The sequence below is a fragment of the Patella vulgata genome, chromosome 4 (genome assembly GCF_932274485.2).
Source record: "Patella vulgata chromosome 4, xgPatVulg1.2, whole genome shotgun sequence".
NCBI lineage: Eukaryota > Metazoa > Mollusca > Gastropoda > Patellidae > Patella > Patella vulgata.
In genome coordinates, this window is record NC_065882.2 from 45970127 (window position 1) to 45994900 (window position 24774).

Consider the following 24774-nt stretch of genomic DNA (forward strand, 5'->3'; position numbering starts at 1 on the left):
ACAAAAGTGATCATCTGATCTGTATGAAATTTATATGAATTATTTAAATAAGTAAAACGAAAAAGCATGTCAAATTTCAACAATTTCTGTAGATTACTTCCAGAGTTGAGACCCTTGTTTCAGTTTGTAGTACCTTGTGAACCCTCAAACGGCAAACAATGTAAAAATATGGTATATCAAGGTTGTGGACCCTTGAGAGCTTAGACTTTTGATCAGATTTTAATGAAACTTGAAATACATGTTTGTAACCCAAAGATATTGGTTCCTTTCGATATTATAGCCCTTGATGTTATGAAAAATCGTTTTTTGTTTAGCTTGTTCTCTATCCATCTCTTGAAAAATGTGGCGTATCCTGCCTGGCAGCCGCTGGTTGTTTTTTAAATTATTTTTTTCCTGAGATATTGGAGGCAAATATTTTAATAGGTGTTCCCGAAGAACAGAAAATTTAAATTGGTGTGGCCTTAGTTTTGGATAAAAAGTAATGTTTCTTTTGTTTTTTTCAGTCATTAAAGAAAATAGGTCAAGATAATCTTATATTGTTACTATGTATAGCTGTCTTTCTGTCATATTTACCTGAAGCTGGAGAATATTCCTGTTTCTTTGTTTATCTTAGATTGGTAAGTTATGTACATAATTTTAACCAAAAAATTGTGATTAGATAAAGGTGGAATTAGTATCTCCTGGAAAAATTGAAGTTTTAAATAAATAGTACAGGGTTAAAGTAAAGATGCATTATATATAACTTATCAGAGCTAAATCTACCTATTGCAGGTCTTTTTTCTGGCTTTAAAATGTTATATTAATTATTATTTAGACATTTATTCACATGACAAGTCCATAATCAACTCTCGAGACCATTGGATGGCTGAGATATTAAATGGTTAAAATCACCTGCACCATATAACCAGTTAACATTAATATGGACAATCAAGACTTCATATATTGTGGTACTTGACAATCAAGACTATTCACACTAAATCTAGACAATGCTTCAAACATTCATAACTTCGCTCAGAATAAAGTAATTTGAAATAAACAATATATTCCTTTTTTCTCTTTCTATTTTTATACGCCCACATTGAAATGTGGTCGTATATTGTCGTTGCCCCAGTCCGTCTGTCCTTCTGCATCCACAATTGCTTGGACGCTCTCAGGGCTAAAGTTAATATCCGATTGACTTCAAATTTATACACAGTGTTTGTCACTAAATGAAGAAGCCTATTAATTTTCAACATTTTCTGATAATTACTGCCAGAGTTATGGCCCTTTATCACTTTGAAAAATCTTATGGACGCTCTAGAGGCTAAAGTTAATATCCGATTGACTTTAAATATATATACGCAGTGTTTAAGGTCATGGGATGAAGAAGCCTATTGATTTCCAACGATTTCCAATAATTACTGCCAGGGTTATGGCCCTTGATCACTTTGAAAAATCTTGTGGATGCCTTTAGAGACCATAGTTATCATCTGATTGATTTTATGTTTATACACCATGTTTACGCCTATAATCGTTTCGATTGACTTTGGCTTGATACACAGAGTTTAAGGTCTTGAAACAAACAAGTATATTGATTTTCAATGGTTTTTGATAATTTGAACAGCTAATTCCGTAATATTAAATGTTTTGTATACTTAACTTAATGAGTTTTTACTGTAAAATCAGATTTTAGTGTATTATAAATGTTTCATTACCAACAAAAGTAAAAATATGCGACAACTCTTGTGGACTGCCTGGACGATTTAGCTGCTCTGAGCGTATGTTTCATGGCTGGCTACTTATCTTTGATATTGCATTTGTAATGTAAATAATACAATAGAAGATTGTACAAACCTAATTGCTAATAAACATGAATTTAGTGTATACACTGTATTAAATGAATGTTCTACAGGTCATGGGATTTTCAGCAGAAGAAGTGGCATCATTTATAGCAGTTGTAGGAGTTTTATCTGTATTGGCTCAGGTTCGTTAGAATGTTATATCATTTATATAAAAACGGACCGGAATATAAGTTGAATGGCTTTTGCTTACAGAACTTGTGTCAACCATGTGCATAAAATGTGACTCGAGTCGTAAGTTGCACAAGTAGATTTCTAATTATGCGCTAATTTGTGTCCGAGTGCACAAATTTTCAAAATTTGGTTTTGACCATTTTCGAATACTTTATCATGTTAAAATTCAGCCTGGCAAGAAAACATTGAATAAGGGTAGAAATGGAGCAATTAGTAAACAGTAGTTTACTCAAAGTAGGTCAACTTACTTGTAACAAAGCCATAATTGACCAATTTTGCCCGAAAACGTAGCCATTTTGCCAAAGGAAGAACTGCATGTAACCTATACCAAATCAACCAGCGAAACCCCCTCTTTCTATTTATATTACTCTTTATAATATTCAACACCACTACTCAGCCAATAGCAGTGTTTAAAATTGTAAACAAACCCGCCTTGTTGCTATGTGACGTCGTGGAGGTCGTCACCCGGTGATGTCAATGACATGACCCATCTATCGCAATGTCTGATTGGTTGAACTTTGGCGATGTCTTAGTAACCAAGATGACGGCCGAATTTCGAGTTAACGTCAACAAACAGAAAATTATTTTTTTTTTAAAAATACGTAGTTTTAGTAAACAAACTTCCTTTGTTTAAATTGCGCTTTTTTCAAAAGAGCAAACCGTGGCGAAATATAAGAACGGCTTGACAGCTTTTAATTTGTCTGCATCAGCCTTTGTTCAACAATGGAACGATCTCGTTTTGGATTATTTTTGTGACTGACAACATTGAACAGGAACATTCCCGAAAGCATGATTTTATTGAAATTACGTGTGTCATGTTGAAATCTGATGTTCTTAAAGGACAATATTGGTGTCAGTCATTATCAAATATGTGATAAAACTGATTAAACACATTCCAAATATAATTTTAACACAGAGATCATTGCTACGATAGATGTGTTATGAACGTTCTAGAGGTTAAAGTTAATATCTGATTGACTTTAAATTTATACACAGTGTTTAAGGTCATAAGACGTGGAATCCTATTGATTTTCAGCGATTTCCGATAATTACTGCCAGAGTTATGGCCCTTGATCATTTTAAAACATCTTATGGACGCTCTAGAGGCTAAAGTTTATATCCGATTGACCTTAAATTCATACACAGTGTTTAAGATCATGAGACGAAGAATCCTATTGATTTTCAGCAATTTCCGTTAATTACTGCCAGAGTTATGGCCCTTGATCACTTCAAAATATCTTGTGGACGTTCTTTAGGCTAAAGTTAATATCCGATTGACTTCAGATTGATACACAGAGTTTAAGGTTTTGAGATGAACAAGTATATTGATTTTCAGTGAATTTTGATAGTTAACTTAAACAGCTAAATCCATGATATTAAATGTCTCGTATACTAAACGTTAGCATGGGGCAGAATTTTATTAAAACCAAACAAATTCTAATGATTTTCTTATAATTACTTAATGAGTTGTTACTTTTAATCAGATTTTAGTGTATTATAAATGTTTCATTAACGAAAAAAGTAAAAATATATGACGACTCTTGTTGACTGCCCGGACGATTTAGCTGCTGTGGGCATATGTTTCGTTGCCTGGCAACGTATCTTTGATTTTGCTATCATGGTCACGTATAGATACTTGTTGCCTGAGTTCAGCATACTGTCGCTGCTTTTCCAAAAAATGCAATTTTTTCAGCTAATTCTCAGCTTATAATACTCAAATAAATTTCTAAACTGTACCAAATGGTCTGATATTTGATACAGTAAATTTATTTAAATGTGAAATATTCAGTGTTTATAAATTATCCTTTATCGTTTTTGTTTTTTTCCAGACCTTAATCCTTGCTTTATTAATGAAATATCTTGGCCATAAACAAGCTATTATATTTGGTCTAGTATTTGAGATGATACAGCTAACTTGTTATGGCTTTGGATCAGAGCCTTGGTAAGTTCATTTTTATACACCCACATGGAAATGTGGTTGTATATTGCCATCTCCCCCGTCGCTCCGTCCATCCGTCGTCCACAATTTCTTGTGAACCTTCTACAGACTACATTTATCATCAGATTGTTTTGAAATTGATATGTTGTTTGCATTAGTGACATGAAGAAGCCTATTTAATTTCAATAACTTCCACTAATTTCACTTTGTTGCACCTTGTGAACGACAAAAGTTATCAACCGATCTGTATGAAATTTATATGCATCATTTAAATTAGTAAAACAAAGAATCCTATGGAATTTTAGCAATTTCCGTTAATTACATCTAGAGTTATGGCCCTTGTTTCACTTTGTTGAATCTTTTGAACGCTACTCTAATGACAACAGTTACCATCCGATCTGTTTGAAATTTTTATGCATCATTTAAATTATTGAAACGAATTTCCGTTAATTACGCCGTTAGTTATGGCCCTTGTTTCACTTTGTTGTACCTTGTGATTGCTCTGACGACATGAAATTGATATGTATCGTTTAAATTAGTAAAACGAACAAGTCTATTGAGTTTCAGCAAATTTCCGTTAATTACATCTAGAGTTATGGCCTTTGTTGCACTTTGTTGAATCTTGTGATTGCTCTGATGCCAAAAGTTATTATCCAATCTGTATGAAATTTATATGTATCGTTTGAATTAGTAAAACGTACAAGTCTAGTGAGTTTCAGCAAATTTCCGTTAATTACATCTGGTTATGGCCCTTGTTTCACTTTGTTGAATCTTGTGAACGCTCGAACGACAAAAGTTATCACCCAATCTGTATGAAATTCATATGCATCATTTAAATTAGTGAAAATGATGAAGCCTATTGATGAATGTCAGCAATTTCCGTCAATTACTTTTAGAGTTAAGGCCCTTGTTTTGCTTTGTTGGACCTTGGGAACGTCCGAAAGACGAAAGTTATCATCCGATCTGTATGAAATTTATATGCATTAATTGAATTAGTAAAGCGAAAAAGCCTGTCGAATTTCAACAATTTCTGTAGATTACTTTCTGTGTTATGGCCCTTGTTTTAGTTTTTAGAACCTTGTGAACCCTCAAACGACGAAAATTATAATGTCATCTGTATGAAATTGTCTATTAAATGCCCCTAATTACCTACAAAAGAATAAATATGTGACAACCCTTGTCGACCTCTCGGACGATTTAGCTGCTGTGGCCGCATGTTTTGTTTCCTGGCAACCTATCTTTCATTGATAAGTAATGAACTTCTTGGGTTTATTGACCTCAAACGTCCAAACAATTTGGATTTAGATACACACCGTATTTGGTAGGAATTATTTTTTAAAAATATACATTGTTGCCATTATTGTTTCATATTTGATGATAGGATCTGTGTACATGCTAAGGCTACGGTGGCTAAGTGGGTAAGACGCTGACTCACTAGCGTGGAGGTCGGGTGTTCGATCCCTGCATTGGCCGAGAAAGTTCATCCAGATTTTCCGGCGTGATTCCCCCTTGTCAGTGATGCAGGAAGGAGGGCCTGACAAGGACAGTTGTCTAGTCATTCGGTTGAGACGAAAAACCGAGGTCCCGTGTACACATTGGCGTGCACGTAAAAGATCCCTTGACAGTTGGAATTTGATATAAGAGTAGGCCGTAGTGCCGCTGTCCGAGCAAAATTTCCCTCATAGCACACTGTATGGCTTATGCCCGTCTTCATTAGCCCAGTTCGGAGCAAAACAGTAGGATGTTAAACCTCATTTCATTTAGCTGGTTGTTTTGATTAAGTCTGGGTTGTTTTTTTTTTAAATTTATTTCTTTTTTCTATAGGATAATGTGGACAGCTGGAACAGTAGCTGCTATGTCTAGCTTGACTTATCCAGCAATTAGTGCTTTTGTTTCTGCCCATGCTAGTGCCGACAAGCAAGGTAAGTCTAAAGCACTTCAAATGCTAAAACTAATACACATTAATCAAATTGATTCCTTATTTAACACACGTTTGAAGTAATTTTCTATAAATGAAAATGTTTTACAGTTATATCCCCATTTGCTCAGCGCTTGTGAATATGATCAGGAAAAAATTTTCAGTGGAATTCTTTGAATTGTGGTACAGTTCTTCATAGGGTCATAAGCTAGATCCCTAATGAATTTGGGGGTGGGGGGGTGGATGGCCTACTGGTTAGCACATGAGCGGTGTATCATAAGTTCTTTCATTGAATCAACTACTGTAGTTTTCTCTGGGCCTCCGGTTTGGTCCCACTGCTAAAGACACCTACGAGTGAATTATTGAAATAAAATTGAACCATATGTTAATCCCGAAATGACTTAGTTTGGGTCGAGTGGACATTAAACCCCATTTCTCTCTCTCTATTGAATTTCACAATTTTAGGTCATAGATTTTGAATGCATTTTGTGAAGTTATTTGCTCTTCACATATTTACATTTAAAGCTTAGTTCAGAGCACTGATGGGCTTTCGCCTGTATATTCCAGACTTGTCCGACGCTATTTTCTGAATGCCCAAAATTGTCGGACCATGAATATGCCCAATCGGACATCAAGACATGGTGAATAATTTTCAAAAATCCAAAATTATTATAGTCTACTGAGTGTACAGCTACAACTCAACCCGATTATCGTTGATAATAGGCTGGATTGATTAGGTAATTAAGTGATCAACGTATTTATCGTGTTATACCGTCTATACACCTACGTTGATTAACTACTTAATCTGTCTTGATTGGCTGACTTAATCCTTTGTCGGACAGTTCATGAATCTAATCTCAAACAGAAGTCACTGCTTTCCCTTTGTCGGACTATTCATCAATCCAATAGGAGTGACTTTTACAGCATGTACCAACCGACAGCATGTATAAATTAGTCTTAGATGTCACATTTCGTAAGAGTAAAAAAAACACCCCAAATCAGTGGACAGTCATTTTGTCTGCGATATCTTTTACGTCTTTTAAGACTCCATATAGAAATTCTCATTTGCAGTGGCATTTCGCCGAGATCTCAATTCCCGCGAGAAAATCGCTTACGATGAAGCTATGTGCCGTGAGTCACGGCATGTCATGAATGTTATGGTGTGATTGTTTAGCTAATCATTAGTAGAAATCCATTCAAAAAGAAGACATACAGACCAATTTTATGTTAAGTTCTTGCCTCTCACCCTGAAATTGCAAAATGCCAATTGTTAAACTGGGCGAAAAAGTGCCTGTCAGGTGTTGTACTTGCCAGAAAAGTATTATTTACAAATCTATAGTTCTTTAACGGAATGTATACAGCATATGGTTGTAGTTGTGAACTTTTAGTTTTGATTTACCAGTAATTTGTATTAATTATTCTTAATTAAAAGCACTAGTTTTCGTTTAAACTAGATTTCACAATATATTGCAATACGTATCACAATACACTTGACTGTTTTGCAATACAATTTTCAGTCGCCCTATTTGCTGTATGATTAATATGTTATATATATTTACAGGAGTTGCCCAGGGTGTGATTACTGGAATAAGAGGACTATGTAATGGTTTAGGTCCAGCATTTTTTGGTTTTATTTTCTACCTCTTCCATGTAAATTTAAGTGGAGATCCTGATAAAATTAAGGATCATACACATACAGCACAAACATCAAACACAAGCCATATAGGAGGTGTCATGAAAACTAGAATGCAGGTTATTATCTTTAAGATATTTTGCCAATTTTATGGATATCAGTTTCAGATTAATTAAATTTCAGATAAAATAAAAATTATTGTTTATACGCCCACATTGAAATGTGGTTGTATATTGTCATTGCCCCCGTCCGTCTGTCCGGTGTTTATGGTGCAATTTAGCTCTAGGGCTAAAGTTAATACCCAATTGACTTTAAATTTATACACAGTGTTTATGGTCATGAGACGAAGAATCCTATTGATTTGCAGCCATTTCTGACAATTACTGCCAGAGTTATGGCCTTTGATCACTTTGAAAATTCTTGTGAAAATTCTTGTGAACACTCGAGAGGCTAAAGTTAATATCCGATTGACTTTATACATAGTGTTTAAGGTCATCAGACAAAGAAGCCTATTAAAATTCAATGATTTCCGATAATTACTGCCTGAGTTGTGGCCCTTGATCACTTTGAAAAATCTTGTGGATACTTTAGAGACCATAGTTATCATCTGATTGATTTTATATTTATACACCTTGTTTACATCTATATATAATCGTTTTGATTGACTTTAGATTGATACACAGAGTTTAAGGTCTTGAGACGAACAAGTATATTGATTTTCAATGATTTTTGATAACTTGGACAGTTAAATCCACAATATTAAATGTTTTGTATACTAAACGTTAGCATGGGCCAAACAAATTTCTAATAATTACTTAATGAGTTGTTACTCTTTATCAGATTTTAGTGTATTATAAATGTTTCATTACCGACAAAAGTAAAAATATGCGACATCTTTTGTTGACTGCCTGGACAATTTAGCTGCTGTGGCAACCTATCCTTTTTTACTGCTCGTCAACAGCAAAGGCAGTCTTTAGATATAATCATAATCTATATTTTATCAATGTTACTTGCTAGTATGCTGGTCTTGATAAGTCTTTCAAATATCTCGTTGTTGAAAGCGACAATGTCCTGCACCTACTTAAGCCCTGCGGATACTCCTTTATTTGGACAGCTGTATTGATGTCTTATATTTGCCACAGTGTTTGTGCACAAAATAATAAATAATAATGACCATTGTTTTAACACAGTAATCAGTGATTAATAAATTTGTGTCATTTTAGACATAAATAGTCCATAATTGTTTGGTATCTGTTTTAAAACACTATAATCAATGATTAAAAAGTTTGTTTCTGTTTTTTACACAACAATCAATGATAAATAATTTGTATCTGAATCTAACAGATATTTTGTTTTTATATTATTATAGATGCTGGTTCCTGGTCCACCATTTGCATTTGGCGCTGTTCTAGTGATTTTAGCACTTATTGTAGCTGTTTTTATTCCAGAAAATCCACATTCATCTATAGGTATAAAAGCAGCTAGTAAGAAAGTTCTATCTTTATCCTCACAGAAAGATACTGGTAAATTTTATCTTATCGTTATTAGACTTTAAACAGGTTATTATCTCCCTTGTCACGTCTTGTGACAAGTTTATTTAATAAAGAATTTTTAATCACTTGCTTTTCTCAAAATTGAATCATGATTTTAAAAAGATTATAGGTAGCAAGCGACCTAAAGTTGGAGATTACCAAGCTCAAACTTGCACAGTTGTACAAACATGAAATCATGTGACAGAAGAGATAACTTTTCTTGATTTGTAATTTCTAACTATATGTTCAAGACTAAACAATTGAGACTGGTAACTCACTGTTGAACACCTATGTAACCAGGTTTCGAGAAAAAAAACCCCATACTCTTGTAGTTTTAAAATGGCATACCCCTAATGTCACCTGAGAAATAAGACATACTCTGTGCCATTATGATGCTGCTGTTACGATCACACTATAATACCATCTAATTTGCGTTTCAATTATTTGGTGAGTCACCCCTTTAATATCTAAAGATGTAAGAAAAGTTCTGACAGAATAATAGTACATTGAACCTTGACAAGCCAGCTAGTCAAGTGGTTGGATAATTAAAGAAGATCTGGAGTTGCCAATTGCATTACGCACTTTATTAAACAGAGCCCTGTTTCACAAAATCTTAAACTAAAATCACTAAAATAGATTTTAACTAAAATCAGAATTAAATTGCACATGGTCAGACAGTCGTAGAACGATGAAATAAAGAATTTTATTGCGTATTATTCATTTTGAAATGTATTGGTTGGCCTTGAACTTGCATGTCGCTTTCGTGACCTTGGCATTTTATTTACTTGCAGGCTTCAATGGAAATAATGCGTATCGATAAACTAAATCGCTTGAATTTTGTAGTTTTATGGTATTTTGGATAACAGAAAATATTGAGAATTGTCACAAACATGTAATATTTCTGACTTAAATGATTAATCTAGACTAAAGTATTGTCGAATTTTAAAAGTATTTAACAACTTTTAAACTCGTATATGAAATAGCCAATGTTCCGATGTCTAGATTTGACATGTCAGTCCCAGGGACCCTTTCAATATTACTTGGAAAATGCCGAAGTGCCACACTCCTTATTGGATAATGCCTATCTATCTTACTAAATTAAAATGATTTTTTTCCCAGTATAAAATACCCTTGGCTCCTACATAAATCATCATAACCCCAAAACCATAAATACTTTGCATATGGCGTGTCTAGTATTATAGGACTGGCGGGGTTTCGATTCCCCGGTTGTACGTGACAGGGAGTTGGGTCTCCTGTCCAACCTCAAGGGTTTTCTCCAGGTCCTCCACTTTCCTCCCACTACTAACGAAATCACCTAGTTTGTGTCTAGTGGACTTAAAGACCATGTAAGATCGAAAATCTAAATTACATGTATGTATAGCCCATGGTTACTATATCAACTTTACGGCAACTTCTCACCAATCTGATTAAAATTAAGTCGGCTGTTAACGTTTAAGTGTCCGACACGCCAAAACGCTTTTCAATTTTTCAATTACGACTTTAATCCGGTTGATTGGCTGGTGACGTCACAGGCACTACACATAGGATATACATTATCTATACAATATCTCACCGTCTGTACAATATAGCACTATCAATACACACGGCAAGTTGACACGCGTCTGTTGACGTTCCAATTACCACGTGACTGGCCTAATCATAATCACCGAATTATCGTCTTTCATTTGTGATTGGAATATTTTAGAGTGAATTTTAAATGCCGTATCATGCCGTAGATCCATTTAAGCTGCCTTTGTTTAAATAGGCCACATGTCAAATGAAGACGACTCAAGAAATTAGCGCATTTACCGGTAATTTGGATAACCCCGTAATACTTGATATAATGGCGCCAGTCATTTGTCGATATATTCATTATTAGCTATATATAATAATAATAACCATTTCTATACATAAAGAACAACTTTTATCGTAACTCCATTTGAAATTTCCAGTGAATATGGAATTTTCCGATGACTGCATAACATGTACAATAGATCGCCCTCATTTCTCAGCTAATCAACGCTGGGAATCTTATTACCATTTACGGTTACATGTACTACGGGTGTAGTAAATGAGGTTAAACTTCAGCACGAAAATTGCACGGGATCATACGTGGAGTTCCTGGTGCCGTTTGGTGAGTGATTAAACTGTCAATGCAATTGTAAAATACTTTTATTAAAAGGAAGATAAACAATTGTTGTTTAAACGCCAATCAACAAATAATACGAGGCTATTTGATTACAAAAACACTGGTGAGCAATAATTATTGGGTAAATAATACTTATAAACAACTGATGAGTAAAACTTAATGATTTTATACAATTAATGTGTGGGTGTACGATTCTACCATTAGTTCGTTCATGAGGTATTATGCACACGTTCCACTTAGAGTGATGTCTTTGATCTGGCCGGCGTAAAAAAAGATAATTACCTAATCAACATTCTTTATCCCACTAACACTCACTGCTAACACCGACGTGTAATTTATGACCCATGCCTGTATAACTTTTATAGTCGGATTGATTAATGACAAATATTAACGACACTACACTTTATGTGGAAAAGCGAAGTGCTCGCATTAAAAAACACATAGCTGGACCGGTATATTATTTACATATTAAAAGTGTTCGTCCAATAAGTTCCATATTGTAAAAAATTAATTAAGAGTTCAAGACTTCAAAGTTTAAAAGTTGTAGGCAATCTAAATTGGATCTTAAATTGTTTTATTTAATTAAGAACTAAGGGAGATTAAGGAATCAGTCAGGCGTTAATGAGTACACACGCCGGCTGTATATAGGTAATTAAGGAATAAACATTCCGAATATGCATTCGGTCACTGTGACGTCACTGGCGTCTGAGGGGATTAAGAGTGTTTTCGATAATTGGCAAATTCTTTTTCACGGGAGGTCCATTTTTACGACTTTGAGTGAAGATAACTGAATTAATTTCAATCAGATTGGTGTGAACTTGCCGTAAATGTGATATAGTAACCATTGGCTACACATATCCAAAAGTTCCAAAACCCATCTTATGTGCACTTTAAACACCTCTCTCTCTCTCTATCACTCATTTTAAAGAATTGTAGGCCTACAAAAATACTTTTTTATAGACATTAGATATAAAGTGAGTTTAGATATTTTTTTAGGTTTTTTTTGTCTATTAATTATTTGAAAATAGTATAATTTATACTTGAATCATATGGTAATATATAAAATAGTAACAAAGAGTTTTGTTGACTGGGGTTTTGAGGGGTTTTTTTTTGTTCTTGGGGTTTAAATTTGGGGTGTCATCTAATTGCTTATATTGCCTTACAATAAAATAGATGGGTATTCCGCAGCTATATTTCCCATGCAATTAAAAGAAATTGAATGAAAATTATTTTTGTGAATGATAGTATGTTTAAATTATATAACCCGGGCCACTGGCAATATTATTATTTTTCCAAATATACCTATATGTCACAAAAGATCTCACAACGTAGCTCTAATCAATGTTTGTTAATGTCGTGATTTTAAGTTAGGAGAGGGTGACGGCTGTCCGAAGTTAAAATTAATTTCAGTTAAAATTGTCCCTAAAATAGTTTTAAGTTAAGATAAAATTCTTACAATATTATTTATTATTTTAGTGGATTTTATCTAAAATGCTTAAAATCGTTTTGTGAAACGCATCTATCTTAAGTTAGGATGGAATTTTAGTTTAAGAAGATTTTAAGGAGATTTAAGTTTTTGTGAAACAGGGCCCAGGTCACTTAGACCAAGATTAATCAAATGAAAATAGTTACATTATTTTTATACAAAAGCCTCACTGTAACACTGTTGCTGATATCACCTATTGCAAGCAATGTGAAAACAAAATATAGCAAACAATCATCAACCTCTGTTTCTTTCATTTTATTTTCCAATATGCCCAACGAAGTAACTGGTTGGTATAAAGAAAAAATATAATATCTGTACAAATTAATAACTAGTACAGTAGTTTTGAACTTTGTTAAAATTTCTCAATTATTTTATTTTAGGCAATAAAAAACATGAAGAGGAACCATTAATGCTTGATGAAGAAACCCCAGAGTTATAGCATCCTGCTTATTGTTGATATTATTATCTTGTTGTTAAATCATATTATTATTATCATTATTATACCACCCTGCCTGTGTACACACTATTTATAAAAATACATGGTCTTAGTGTTGTTCAACTACTTCATACATAGTGAGGAGCAATGGTCAAAAATATCTGCTGTATGTAATGAGAAAATATTTATATAAGCGATATGGTTAATTCAGTACACATTTTTTGTATAATACATTAAAGGTTTTAAAAGACAATGTATTTTCTTAATGATATCAAATTGTTGAACAAAACTAAAATAATGTAATGGCATCTTTATTGTATTCCCTAATTCAGTTGTCATTGAAAGGAAAGAAAGAAATATATGAAGGAATATTGAATTTTTTTCTGACAATGTGTGCAATTTAGCATATATACTCCATACTAAACTTTCAAAAAAGTGTTTCAATAAAGAATGCTTACTGTCTGTGATTGCAGATTGTCGTTCATTATGATTGTCTCTGCATGCTATGTACCTTATATTTCAATCAATATTTATGTAGCATTATAAATATGAGTTTTGTTTATGATGTCATTTGTATAGCCAGTTGCCTTCTAATCTTATTAAATAACTTCTTGTTGTAAATTAATTTTTATTGTAAGAGTTTTTTTTTATTGATTTATATCTAAGAATTGTTTTATACACCCACATTTAAATTTGGTCATCAGCCCAGTCTGTCCATTATGGTTCGATTCTTACATAGTGTATAAGTTCATGAGACAAAGAAGCCTTTGGATTATTCCTGCCAAAATTATGGCCTTTGATCTCTTTGAAAAATCTAGAGACCAAATATATCATCGGATTGAGTATATATATGTAAATGCTTTCATTAATGACAAAAGAAAAAATATGTGACAACCCTTGTGGAGTGCTCGGATGACTTAACTGCTGTGGACGTATGTTTTGTTACCTGGCAACCCATCTTTCATTATAATTGCATACAAAAAATATATGAATTGAACATTAAATCTTAGATTAGTTTGTTGGGGCAATTAATGAACAACCGCAGATCACATTTTGGCCGATATACAAGCAGTAGTGTTGTACTTACATGATAGACATGTTAAAAGGAAAATACTGTTCAAGAAATGTGTTGTACATATAGTGATTTATGGTGAGGTGCCTCTATAACGGCAGACAATATTCTTGCTCAAATGACCTTTATAAAATAGTAAATATATTGAGAAAGATACATTTTATTGCCAAATGATTTTTTTGTTGTTTTTTTGTGTAAACTGTTATTAAATTTATGTGATTATGTAAGCCTTAATCCTTTAAACTTTTGTTATCTTCGTTGTCTATGAAAATTGGATCTAAATTTTGTATATTTGGTATTTCATATTTTGAATTTAATAATCAGCAAATACTGTTTTAATAAAAAAAAGATTATCGGGTGGGTGAAGATATGGTTAATATAAATATTAGGTGAAACTCGGTTTAATATAAATATTAGGTGAAACTTTGATTAAGTAAAGCTTGGTTTCTTCCAAGATTTTTACCCAATAAGTAGAAAATGATAACGCTTAACAGTTATGTCATGTATAGTGAATAGTGAAATAAATTCTTAACAGTGTATAAGAAAGTTAATAATTGTTCAAGCATAAACTGGTTTGTTCTTCTTTTTTTTAATTAATTGTCCCCCGCCTTTCGAAGAAAGCAGGGGACTATTAAAATGGGTTCGTCCGTCTGTCTGTCTGTCTGTCTGTCTGTCTGTCCGTCTGTCTGTCCGTCACACTTTTTGGGACACAATAACTCTCTTCCTAATTGAGCTAGAATGTTCAAACTTGGTGTATGTGTTTATTAGGTCAATGCCTTGATGGAGTTCAAAGATGAGCATTTTCCGCTTAGGGTAAGCAGAGATAAGCAATTTGATTGGTTGATGCTTTGGGACACGATAACTCTCTTCCTAATTGGGCTAGAATGTTCAAACTTGGTGTATGTGTTGATTAGGTCAATGCCTTGATGGAGTTCGAAGATGAGCATTTTCCGCTTAGGGTAAGCAGAGATAAGCAATTTGATTGGTTGATGCTTTGGGACACGATAACTTTTAATTGAGCTAGAATGTTCAAACTTGGTGTATGTGTTTATTAGGTCAATGCCTTGATGGAGTTCGAAGATGAGCATTTTCCGCTTAGGGTAAGCAGAGATAAGCAATTTGATTGGTTGATACTTTGGGGCACGATAACTCTCTTCCTAATTGAGCTAGAATGTTCAAACTTGGTGTATGTGTTGATTAGGTCAATGCCTTGATAGAGTTTGAAGATGAGCATTTTCCGCTTAGGGTAAGCAGAGATAAGCAATTTGATTGGTTGATGCTTTGGGACACGATAACTTTAGTTCTAATTAAGTGAGATTGATGAAACTTGGTGTATAGATTTATTATATGAATACCTTAACTAAGTTCGATAATGAACATTTTTTGCTGAGGGTAAGCAGAGTGATAAGCAATTTGATTGGTAGAAACTTTGGAACACAATAACTCTCCTTCTAATTGAGGTAGAATGTTCAAACTTGGCATAGGTGTCTATTAGGTGAATGATTAAACTTGATGTATATGTAGATGTTCATTAGGTGAATGTCTTGACTGAGTTCAATAATTAACATTTCGAGCTGAAGCTAAGCAGAGCTAATCGATTTCATTTGTCGATGGTTTGGGACAAGATAATCTTGATTCTATCTGATAGAGAGTGATGAAACTTAGTGAAAAAAATAAATGTGCGATTAATTAATATGTGTCATCTATTTATTTTGAAATTTCGGCTGGGGACATCAGCCTCACTGTTGGCTTGTTAGATTTAAAAAATTAATGATCATCATCATTAAGCTAGGAGTTTCCAATATACGCAAATTTTAAAATTTAAATATCATGCTAAGTAAGGGAGGGGGAGGTGCAGAATTCATAAAGTAGTGATATGTGGTAATTATTTGGAAAAATTGCATGTATGGTAATGGGTATAATTTATATTTATCGGACAGCTGAGAAGTGATTTTATTTCAGTTCTTCTGTTCTCCAACATACAGATCATTTTCTGATATTCAACACTAAGTTATGTAAATAGATATCTATATATGTTTAGTAGCGTGAGCTATTATGTCTTATGAAATTGTAAATAAACTTGTAAATATATTCAGTCTTAGTTCTAAGATGGAAGTTATGAGTGCAAAAAAAAATTAAAATATTCTGTGCGATTTCATATATTCATTGTACATGTCTTGTTTTATTATTAAAAGGAAGTTGTTAACATCAAAATGATGTGCTCTTTAATTGGTATGGTATATAGCAGCTTTATGCACAAAGCATGATTGAGGTAGAGATGTATTTATATCATTCTTACTTTGTTAAAAGAACATCATGTCAGTGTTCGTGTGAATATTGCCAATATGTCCTACACTAATGAGGATTTATATTATCAAATACATTTGATATACTCAATCAGTTAAAGCAAGTGAGCTAAATTCTGTTTGATCTTTGGGTTTCTTGACTTAAAAAATGGATACACTATGCCAGACATCAAAGTATATGTTAAACAAGATAATCTTTTGTAAATCTAGAAACAAACTATAATTGTAAAATCATTGAAATACATAATCGAAAATGTAGGGTAGACACAGAATGTTTAGTAGGTGAGACAACATCCATTATAGAAATATTGAGGAGAGAATCATCCATATGAAATAAGAAATTGTTTTAATAATGTTAAACAGTTAATTGTTTTTTTTATACGCCCACATTTTCATGTGGTTGTATTAGGTCATTGTCCCTGTCCGTTTCTATCCGATTTTGACAAAACTTGAAATATCAGTTTATATCCCAAAGATTTTGGTTCCTTTCGATATTATGACACATATTGTAAAGTAACTTAATAAATATTGCCCCTAATTATATGAAAAATCATGATTTCAGCTTGTGGACCTCTAGAGGTCACAATTGTTATCTGTTTTTGGTGAAACTTAAAATGTATGTTTATAACCCAAAGATATCAGACCTTAACTTCCTGGATTATGGTCGCTGATTGTACGGAAAATCATGTTTTTAGTGTCAAAAATTTTATTTAATTTGTAAAACCGTTCAATATATATATCATCAATATATATATCATCGTTACACCATATTTACAGTTGAGTTTGAATTTCGTGAAAATCATACCGAAACTGTCTAACAATATGGCCGCTCTCCTGTACGCAAATAATGTAAAAGTATGTAATACTAGGGTTGTGGACCCAATAGAGGTCACAATTTTGATCAAATTTTAATGAAACTTGAAATATATGTTTATATCCCAAAGATTTTGGTTTCGATATTAGCACATATCCAACCGTAATTTCCTGGATTATGGTCCCTGATTGTATGAAAAATAGCCTTTTTAACTTGTGGATCCTTTAAAGATAACAATATTTATTTGATTTTATAAAACATGCATTTATATCGCCATTACACCAAATTTACAGGCGAGTTTAAATTTCGTGAAAATCAGACGGAAACTGTTCGACAATGTAAAAGCATGTAATACCAAGGTATTGGACCTTCCAGAGGTTACAGTTTTTATCTGATTTTGATAAAACTTAAAGATCCATTATGTAAGATTAACAAGTAACGTTGCTATGATAATTAACAATCTGCACTACATCTTTCAACACCTACAATTTCATTCAGAATAAAGTAATTTGAATGAAATTTTCAATATGTTAATTTTTCATTATCTGTTTTTAAACTATTATAGCAAGACCGCCCAGCTGTTTATCTAAACCTTGCATTATGCATCTTTAAAAACTATGGTTATATTCCAAAGATCTTGGTTTCTTCTGATATTGGCATGTATTGGACCAGATCTTCATTGATTATGGCCCCTGTTTGTTTACGAATAATTACATTTTTTAGCTAGTGGACACTCTAAGAGGTCACAATTCTTGTCTGATTTTGATGAAACTTAAAACGTATGTTTATATCCCAAAGATCTCGCTTCCGATCGATATTGATGCATGTTAGGTCGTAACTTGCTGGATTATATCCCCTGATTGTACAAAAAACGCTATTTTAGCTTGGTCACTGTCCATCTCTTGCAAAATGTGGACGTATCTTGCATGGCAATCGCTTGTTTACATCTATCTTATCTTGGTGTTCGATCCAGGCTACACATATTTATAACCCTCTTGTTTGGAAAGGTGGCTTTTGTAACTTTTAAATGTACAATGTATATGTTTTTAAACTGATATTCAATTGTGGAAAATGTTTGAATGTTAAATTTCATGATACAGTCTAGTTGTATGGTAATATTCTGACAGGTACTGTACCCATAGATGTCTCTATCAGCAATATCTAAATGTAATCCTTTGCTGGATGTTCTTTTGAGCTAATAAAATTCATATAATAAATTGTATACGTTTTGTTTTTCCTATTTATATTAATTGAACAGCCCTTTCTCAAAATGTGGTGAACACCTGGCTAATTTAAAGATAAAGATGGGTATAGAACAGAATTCACAATATAATCCTGTTAAGTATTTTATTAGTCAGTCCATTGGTGTGTGTGTGGGGGGGGGGGGGTGTCAGTGGTGATTTGTGGTGCAAACTGTTTCGAGGGGGCCAGGGGGCCGTCACACTTGGATCTGCCACTGGTAATTATGAGAAAAGAAATGGTTGTGATGATAGATTGTAATTGAAATCAATGGATGTCCACTATAACCAGACAGAATAAATGGGATGCCTGATACTATTTGCTATCCATCTTATATACAACTGGCGGTAGTTTTTTCTTTAATGTCCATAGCAGTTGTATCTCATAACAACCTGTCATGACGTCATCATAGGTTGATATATTCGTTCATATCAACCGCTGATGACGCCATGACAGGTTGATATTATCAACCTCTAATGACGTCATCTCAGGTCGATATATTCGGCTCATATCAACCGCTGATGACATAGATGATCGAAATAAAACAAAAAACACAGAAATAAATTTTTATTCTTTTGACAATTAAAAATTGTTATGGTACAGTTTGTAACATTCCGGGCCGAAATAGACGGCGTACTTATCGATATACATGTATTTAGATCGGTTATCCATGTCAGAATTTTCTTTCCGTCCACATTGCGATTATTTCTCCACACACTACAAGACTTGAAAGTATTTATCGCCCAAGAGTTCCTTTGTAAAGTATTTTTGGGTACAGTCCACTTAAAACAGTCGGTTAAATCCTTCTCTGAGCATACCGAAATTAACCTTCAATCATGGTTTACTGTCAGAATTCTTGGAAAAGAATGCCTTTTCGTCCAAATTTTCTGCAGGCTTTGGATAAATCCTCGTCGATATTTGCATTCACATCTATTCCATCGTCAATATGTTGGCTAAAAAGGATTGATTATTCGTCTGACTTCGTATTACTATCCATTTTGTTTTTGCTTTCAATTCAATAGTCCAAAATGGCGATGTATAAAAAAAAACATGCACGTGATTACTTCGGTAATTTTCGCTATTTGGCGGAAACTATCGAGCAATTATCCAATCATTGTTGCCTTTTAATGGAAGAGCCCATTAAATTTAAGGGTGAAATGGCGTTGTATATGTCGGATATAAACCTACTCTCCCTCGGATTGATATGGTAGAGAACGCGCGGGCAGGTTAATATCCTATACATAACATGTACAATACTAGTACATTACCAATAACACAGAGACTGTATATCCCTGTATCTTCCAAAACATGTCAAAGAGCACAAGATGATGATGACCATGTCTTCTTGTTCTTCTGTATGCCCACATTTAATATAAATTATACTGCCATCACCTTTGTCTGTCGGTCCAGCCAAATTTCTAACTAGAATTGTTTCGAATTTGCAAGGATTGTTCATAGGAAGACCCCTACTGAATTCAGAATTGACCACATAGTGCGAAGTTATCCCCCAATGACATTCAAATTTATGAAATGGGATAGAGGTCTTAAGTTCCTAATAAAGTTTTTCTAACTCAGTGGGATTGTTTTTATACAACCAAATATTGTCTTTAACCCTGTTCCCCCAGGAAAAAAAATAGTCGGTCGCAAAATCAGTGCAGTCGGTCGCAAAATAAGAGCAGTCGGTATCAAAATAAGTGCTCACTGCACACGTCACGCTACTCACGCAAAACTTCAGTATAAAACAACCTTGTCAACTTATCATGTTTGAAAAAATGATGTGTTTCACTCTTATTCTGTTGTGAGTATGTAGGTCCAAGAACAAAATTTCCCCCTGGGAGAAAAATAGTCGGTCTCAAAATAAGTGCAGTCACTGCAGTCGGTCTCAAAGTTATGCGTCGCCGTCTTAATGAATTAATGAGGTAAACAAATAATGCCAGAATAGATCCCAAATACTAGTCGGTCGCAAGATCAGTGCAGTCGGTCGTAAGATATGAGCAGTCGGTATCAAAATAAGTGCTCACTGCACACGTCACTCTACTCACGCAAAACTTTAGTATAAAATAACCTTGTCGACTTAACATGTTTGAAAAAAATGTTTTTCACCCCATGGCAAAAAAAATAGTCGGTCTCCAAAAAAGTGCTCACCGCAGTCGGTCCCAGACTAAATGAATTAATGGGGTGTTTTCTGACCATCAGAATTCTGCAAAATCTCTCCCTAAAGTCCAGGGCATTTCAGAGACCAAGTAAGCGCCCCATTGAGGTAAAGTGCCCTCAGACCCAGTCCTCAAAAATTAAAAGCTCAGTTAGATATCGGCGCTCAATTCCATTATGCCATCATTCTTCAACTCCTTCTCTGTCTTATACTATCTCATCACTATCATATTCAGAGTTACAGTGAATCACCCAGTTACTAGTACCACTAGTGAGTGAGTCGTGGGTCAAAAGACTCTCACAAAACAGGCGACATTGACAAATAGGCCTCAAGATTCTGTCCCATTTCTTATCCTCTCGTTAACGAGAATTTGGATCCATTTGCCATGACATTGACTAAAATTGTCAGGCCCAGTCCCAAAAATTAAAAGCTCGGTTACACATCTGAAATTTTTTCGCGCCTGCGGCGCTCGATTCCATTATAACATCATTCTTCCACTCCTCTGTTGTCTTATACTGTCTCAGCACTATCATATTCACGGTTATACTGAACTGCCTAGTTATGTTAGTAGTACCACTGGCACTGGTGTGTGGGTCGTGGGGCGTCAGACTACACAAAAGTTCTGTCAACTCTTGCAAAACAGGCGGAATTGACAGGGGCGGATCTCGAGATTTTGTCTAATTGACTCACATTTCTGGTCCTCTCGTCCACAAGAATTTCTCCCAGCAATGACCTCAAATGCCAAGATATTGACTCAATTTTTCAAAATTTTCTCAGGTTGCTCAGTGTTATAGGCACAATCATGACATAAACTTTATGTCAACTTAAATAAAACTGCCTTCCAGCAAGACAACGATCGGCAAACAACTATATAATTATACAATACCATCTATACGCTTAATGTTATAGCCAGTATTTTGTTGACATTCATTGTGGGGTGGGATTGTGGCTGGGGTGGCGCCCTAGATCCCCCCCCCCCTCCTAGCCCTATCTAGATCCGCTACTGCACATGGCCCCTACAAAACTCGCACCTGTGGTGCGCGGCTCCTGACTGCGTCACTCGTACTAGGGGCATAGGCATCAGTCGGTCGCATTTTGGCTAAACACCCCCCAAACAAAATCGTTATGTACGCCCCTGAGCCTGTTAATATCTGAACGACTTTAAATTTATTCACAAAGTCAAAGATCATAAGACAACACAACCTATTTATCTTCAAAGATTTCTAATAATTACTTCCAAAGTTATTTTTCCGACGTGGTTTCCCCTTGTCAGTGGTGCAGAACGGAGGGCCTGAGACGAAAAACTGAGGTCCCGTGTCTACATTGGAATGCACGTAAAAGATCCCTTGGCAGTTGGAATTTGATATAAGGGTAGGCGATAGTGCCACTGCCCGGGCAAAATTCCATCATAGCACACTGTATGGCGTATGCCCGTCTTCATTAGCCCAGGTTAGGAGCAGAACAGTAGGACGTTAAACCCCATTTCATTTCATTTCCAAAGTTATTGTTATTCAAAACTATTGTGGATACTCTAAAGACCAAAGTTATCAGATTAAATTTATACACAGTATTTATGTTCATGTGACAAAAAAGCTGTTCCATTTTCATTTCCTAACTTGAACAACTAACTTCATATTACACCATTTGTATTAGCATCGGCAACACCGGATTGACCATGGTGGGGGCCCTGGGGCCTGGAACATGTGGGGGGCCCCTGATCAACGACCACGGAGCTGTGGCGAAACTGGCCACCGCGAGCGCCAAAGCCCCATAAGGGGGGTCTCGGAGGGAGGGGGAGGGGGTCTCCCCCCTTTGAAATTTTCAGAAATTGGAGGCCGGAAACGTGATTTCCTGAGGAATTCCAGCACGACCACCTCTCGGCCGCATCTCTCTCAAATTTCGAGACGGGGCACTCTTGGCCTTCTCTTTTCCCCTGGTCCGTTATTTCGTTCGCACAAGTCCCACACCAATTGCATGTAGACACGGGCCGTCGGGCAAAGGTAAAAATTCGCCCCCCTTCTTCTCTTTCTTCCTCTTCTCTTCTCTTGGCCAGGAGACCCTCGGCCAGGGCGCGCGAAGTGGAAGTGAAGAAGTAGCTGAGAAAAACAAATATACAGAGAGAGAGCTCTGTCCGTCTGAAGCGGACAAATCTCCAAGTCGAGGGACAATTCTCAACGCATCGCAGCCACAACAGGCCACTCTACCAAGTACTACAACCCGACACGCACAAACCCTAGTCGTTTGCAAGCAGATTTACCTGCCTTTGAAAGACACCTGCCGAAATACACAGGTCAGACACACACGACCCCGATCGCCCGCGAGGGCGAAGTAGGGCCTAATCGTTCTGTCGCCGGTCTCAGTGGGGCGGGATTCCGCAAAATTCTTCCACAAAATTAGTGCATTCTGGCGTTATTTCAGTGGACAAATCCATGCGAGTGCTATGAAATGATGGCATTTCTAGAGGAGGGGGCTGGAGCCCATAGAACCCGTTAAATCCGCCACTGTAAGTGAGCAGAGCTACATCATACCTAGATAACAAACCTTAATCTCTCAACCCTCCGTGTTTCGAGATAAGACATGAGCCCATTACCAATAACATTGCAGCCCCGAGTGCGATTCACACCCGGCATTTTTAAACAAAATTGACAATAGTTTTAATCAAAACAACGATTGGTTTTTGTTATTTATAATATGTCTACAACACTCAACTACAATTAAGCATATAATCCTACCTGAAACGGGTACAAAATAGTCGTTTTTAAAATCGAGGCGTTAAGCCGTTACTAGGACCGCCATCTTTTTAAACGATACGCTGTCATCATGAAGGCGGGGCTAAATATAAGGCTTTTATAACAGCCAATCAAAAGGACAATCGAAAGCACAGTAACTATGAATGGATTTTGATGGCGGTGAAATGTCAGACAAAAACAACGCTTCATTAATTTAAACGCGAATATTTGGAGTTAGGCGACAGTTGTGCCACTACATTGGCCTCTGTAAGTTTAATTAATCATAATATCATAAACTTATCTATTTTAAAGATGTTACATGCATTAATAAAGAAATTGAGTTTGCCACTTGGAACTAAAGGCATCCAATCGTAGCTAAAAACAAACACATCAGTATATCTCAACGTTTTTAGCTACGTTCTCGTAGCTACATCAAACCTAATTGTGAAGTCGCTCAGTGATAAATAACGGGGTCACTTGATTCGGAATCGTATTATATCGAATGGGGGCCGCAACGTTTGACCAAGCCGGACTCTATTTTTGACGAACGTCTAACACTAAGTACCAAATGGTAATACGAGATTTAATCAAGAAATCGTGTGATCATGATGTGCATCTCATCAAATTCAGCTTATACCCACAACAAATATCAACAACAACAACAACAGCTTATATACAATCGTACGTCAATCTGAGGCAAAATTCGCGCTACTCAAAATGATGGGACGAGTAATTTGTTCGAGTTATACGATAATTCGAGTTAGACGATGTTCGGTCCTATAGAAGATCTCACGACAATAAAAGACCTTGTGTTACACCCTTAGATAAAGCCACAAAAAGCGTTTATTTTTCAAATCTTCAAGTTTCCGTGAAAGTTGCTAAGGCACACTCTCCTTCAAGATCCATTATTTACAGTTCGAGTTAGGCGATGTAAATATAAGACTTCGATAAGGACTGTACCGGAAATTTTGTTCGAGCTATGCGATAATTCGAGGTACAGTTTCCGAGTTATTCGATGTTTTATAAAAGGAAAACGAAAGAAAATATTCGTTCAACGAATTTTGTTCGAGTTAGCGATAATTCGCGTTATAAGGGGTCAAGTTATGCGGAGTTAGAGCTGAATGATAATGATCAATGGATGAACACTCTTCTTTTTTTGCCCCTGGCGAATTTTGTAATGGTTTCTTCAGCATTGATGGTGCGCAGGATATCGCTTTCAGAGGCCAGCCAAACCAAATACACTAGCCTATCCTGACCCATCGTAGACCGGAGATAATTTTAAATTTGGAGAAAGATCTCTCCCCAGAACAATTAGATATCATCATACACAGATATATTCTCAATATTGCTTCAACGT

The 24774-nt window shown here is 35.2% G+C and overlaps 1 protein-coding gene across 2 annotated transcripts in view; it reads left to right on the plus strand.

The window, feature by feature from the left end:
* Window positions 1-18517, plus strand: part of LOC126817531 (hippocampus abundant transcript 1 protein) — a 62548-nt gene extending 44031 nt beyond the window's left edge. For both annotated transcript variants that reach the window (XM_050544577.2, XM_056100345.1), the window contains exons 7-13: window positions 504-617; window positions 1892-1963; window positions 3842-3954; window positions 5776-5873; window positions 7431-7621; window positions 8872-9025; window positions 13050-18517. In XM_050544577.2, the coding sequence (XP_050400534.1) occupies window positions 504-617; window positions 1892-1963; window positions 3842-3954; window positions 5776-5873; window positions 7431-7621; window positions 8872-9025; window positions 13050-13108 (801 nt within the window). In that variant the 3' untranslated portion in view covers window positions 13109-18517. The remainder of the gene's footprint in view (window positions 1-503; window positions 618-1891; window positions 1964-3841; window positions 3955-5775; window positions 5874-7430; window positions 7622-8871; window positions 9026-13049) is intronic.
* The last annotated feature ends 6257 nt before the right edge of the window (window positions 18518-24774 follow it).